This window comes from Garra rufa, chromosome 10, assembly GCF_049309525.1.
Source record: "Garra rufa chromosome 10, GarRuf1.0, whole genome shotgun sequence".
In the NCBI taxonomy this organism is placed as follows: domain Eukaryota; kingdom Metazoa; phylum Chordata; class Actinopteri; order Cypriniformes; family Cyprinidae; genus Garra; species Garra rufa.
This window is the reverse complement of record NC_133370.1, coordinates 9535440-9539351: the sequence shown is the minus strand read 5'-3', so window position 1 is coordinate 9539351 and position 3912 is coordinate 9535440. Positions and strand designations below refer to the sequence as shown.

At 37.3% G+C, this 3912-nt stretch overlaps 1 protein-coding gene across 1 annotated transcript; it reads right to left on the bottom strand.

Moving 5' to 3' along the window:
• Positions 1–833: 833 nt before the first annotated feature.
• LOC141344450 (macrophage mannose receptor 1-like) lies at positions 834–2329 on the bottom strand. Its single transcript, XM_073849347.1, has 5 exons — positions 2296–2329; positions 1858–2220; positions 1427–1768; positions 1232–1332; positions 834–965 (listed from the first exon to the last, which is right to left on the bottom strand). Exons 1-5 carry the CDS (start codon positions 2327–2329, stop codon positions 834–836), a joined length of 972 nt encoding a protein of 323 aa, XP_073705448.1.
• Positions 2330–3912: the final 1583 nt, after the last annotated feature.

Sequence of the window (3912 nt, the reverse complement as noted above, 5' to 3'; positions counted from 1 at the left end):
GTAACAGTATACAGCGGAAAGTGTACCATCTGGTGGTCAAGGTGTGAATAGCACCAAACAAACTACTGCGTTTCGATACAGAAGCTGATTTCATATCTGGATCTGCAAGTGAATCTTTATGAAGCCTTTCAATTCCATACGGCCTATGCTACGTAATTTCTACTGATTTACAGGACATTATTTTCACGACGCGTGATAAACCGGCCATATTGGCAACACTGAACGTAAAAATGCCTCTGAACCGTACGAAACTTGCATATTTTGCTGATTATTGCTCCTGAAAATGGTCAGTTGTTGTCATAATTTGGGATGTACTAATCAGTCGGACCAGGAAAACATTTGAAGTACTATAGACTGCAAAAATTATAACAAATCAAGGAGAAGAGTGCAAAAAATCAGAGGAACAAAAGGTATTTGTTGGCTAAACTGAAGGAGGATTTCCAGGGCAAGAATCTTGACAACATTTGTGTTTGTTCATATCATTTTCGCACAGGTAGGTGAAGTATTAGGCTAATATCTTAATGAATACTGCTTGCAAAATATTGTGTCCTTTCCTACTCACTAAATGTATATTTGAGGTAACAGCTTCTACACGTGTTTCTGTGGTTTAGACAGCATATAAACGGTAAGAAAAACATTTTCAGTAGTACATTAACTACATGCAAAGCATGCTGTTGTTTACAGTTTGCAGTGGTCATTATGGAAATTATGTCTGCGTCTGTGTTCTTTAATGTCAACAAACCACATGCAGAATTTTTGCCTCCTATTGGTGCTTTTATAGAATTGTGCTCTAACACTAATTTGCTCTGTTTAGTAAATCTGGCCCTAAAATGTTACGGCCACAAATTACTGTCTGTCAGTTTTTTTTTATTTAAACTCCCTTCTGGATGAAAAACCTCTCCACCTTCACTCTTTCTCCAGCTAATCTCACCTTCCAGCCCCATGTTCTTCAGCTTTTCACTTATCTGGAAAAAAAAAAAAAAAAAAAAAAAAAGAATCAAGCAAAATACAGAATATCATACCACACTTATGAACGGTGGTTCGCTGTGAGATAATGTTACCTACATTATCTCACAGTGAACCACCATTCATAAGTGTGGTATGATATTCTGTATTTTATTTGATTCTTTTTTGTATTTGTATTTTAAGTTATTACTTTTAAAAAAAACATACTTGAAATTCAGGTGCAAAAACAATTAGACTGAAACTGTACAAACAACAGTGTACAAACCTCATTCAGAATGGCCATCTGTAGTGAAGGATCATTGAGTGTGCATTTTCCATTACAGGACAATTTCATTCTGACAATCTGTTTTTTAATCAACTTGTCACCTAGAGAAATACAGAGGAGTTAAAGTTACCATCAACATAGACGATACCTAAATAACTGAAAACTTACAGTTGGTTCAAGACTGTTTAAGCTCACCTCCATGGCAGATAAAAGGCTGCTGTAGATCACAGCTTTTATGAACCCATTTTCCAGAATCAGTTGATGTCATGCCAACACAGTCTCCAGATCCTGAATTCTGGGATGGTTGACCTGCTGCCCAGTGTCTGAAGAAGAGGCTTGATTTATCAGACCATTCCCAAGAGTCCTGGAACATACCAATCCAGACGTACCATCCATAGTTCATAATTATCTGGCTAACTATCTGGTTGTTTTCCTCAGAGTTGTGGATGGTGGGCAGGTCTGTGTAATGCTGTCTGCAGTAGCTCTGAGCATCTCTCCAAGTTTCTGAGCGCTGTACCATGATGTATCCAGTATTTTCTATCAAGAGATGCACAAAAAAGAATCAGCCCTCAGCTCTTTCACACTTAAATAACTTATTCACAAATGTAAAACAACAGAGAACTCACCATTGTAGCATACAAAATATAGCGAATTGTCACAATACATATCATGCCAAGCCCCTGAATAATAAGTTACACATTCTTCATTCCCATTTGGCTGTGATGGACCCCAGTTATAGTACTGAGAAGTTGTGTCTTCTCCATTAGACCAACCCCAGCGTTTCTGTTTCCCCCTCTTCAGTCCAATCCACACTGATCCACTGTATCCAGTATCCGCTGTCTTCACCAGCCTGTTCAACTCATCCATGTTGTCTACAGTAGCCAGATCAGTGAATCTATATCTACAGTAACTCTGAGCCTCTGACCATGACATTCTTGCATTTATATAGTGGTACGGACGAGAAAAAGCAGAACTGCTCCAGAAGAGCCCTGTTAAAATCAACATGTTAAACCATCTATATGTGAACATAAAATCATAAATACAGATTACAAATAAACACCAACCTGACAGCAGCAGCACAAACAAACTCCTGCCCATGATGCTCACACAGATCCTCTCTGCTGTACAGTATATGTGCGATTCTGTTTCAAACTGATAATTAAACAAATTACAGATAGGGCAGTGGTGAATGCACACAGAAGACTGTATGTGCCTTGTACATATTTTACGATGTGGATCACAAATTTTCTTAATTAAACATCAGACAGGGTGAACTGTCCAAGCTTAGAGCTGGTAACTGGAAGGGCTTGTTCTCCATAAACGGGAAGCCTAAAACCTAAGGCTAAGCGTGTCATTTTGTGACACCATTGTTAATGCACTAGAAAATATATGTAAGTTATATTGTTGGATGTACTCATAGGGATATGAAACATAAGATCACAAAGACAAAACATTTAGGTTTAAAGGTGACATTATGAAAATCAGACTTTTTCCATGTTTAAGTGCTGTAATCAGGTCCTCTGTACATCTACCAACTTAGAAAACATGAAAAAAAGACAACCCAGTAACTGTTTTGATAAGCCTTTTTCTGCAAGCTTGTGAAAAAAATGAGCATCACCCCCTGTGATGTAGGAAGGGGATCTTATTTTAATATTACCACCCATTAATCTGTATGTTTCCTCCCACAACGCCAGGAGTACAGAACACTATTTAGAGTCCCAGCCTCAGAGGAGACAAGAGAGCTGTGGATTTATTAATTTATTTACTGTTTATTACACTGCTGCCGCACAGATCTAATATAAACATGTGATTTCTTTCCCAGCTGTTTACCTTCACAGACATAACAGACAGGATTTGTAACTTGTGTGTTTTTAACATGAACTTAGTTTAAGAGTTTAAGCGTAATAAGACATGAAAGAGAAGTAGTTTAGTACTCAGATGTGCTTCGGATATGTGTGCTCATAAAGCCCTATATTAGAAGTTTAAACTAATATGGTTTAAAAATCATGATTTCAGCCCGACAGACATGATAATCAAAACTAAACAGATGTTTTATAGTGGAATATCTGAGCTACAGAAAATGAGGTCTCTGCAAAACAAAAGTTGGTGTTTTCAAACTGGTGGGTGTTTAAAATTACTATGACTTGAGCCAATTATGTAACATGGTCGAAAACGCCCCTCTGTTTTGGCCTCGCCTGCTGATCTGGTAACTCCCATTACTTTCCTGCACAGAACTGCTTTTGTAACAGGCACAACCCTATTCTGGAAAAATGGGCAGGAAGCAGCAGCTCATTTGCATTCAGAGAGACATGGAAAATAATGAAATATAAAATAAAAATAATAATGAAGTCACTAAACTCAAAGGAGAAGTTCACTTCCAGAACACAAATGTACAGATAATATACTCACCCCCTTGTCATCCAAGATGTTTATGTCTTTCTTTCTTCAGTCGTAAAGAAATTTCATTTCAGGATTTTTCTCTATATAGTGGACTTCTATGATGCCCCAAGTTTGAACTTCCAAAATGCAGTTTAAATGTGCACTGTAAAATCCAATAGTTTACCTTACTTAGATTTACTTAGTTATCTTTACTTAGTTGCTATACTTACTAGGCTGTATTAAGTTACAGCTACTTTCAATGCAAGTAAAACAATTTACTTACTGCTTTGAGTAACACTTAC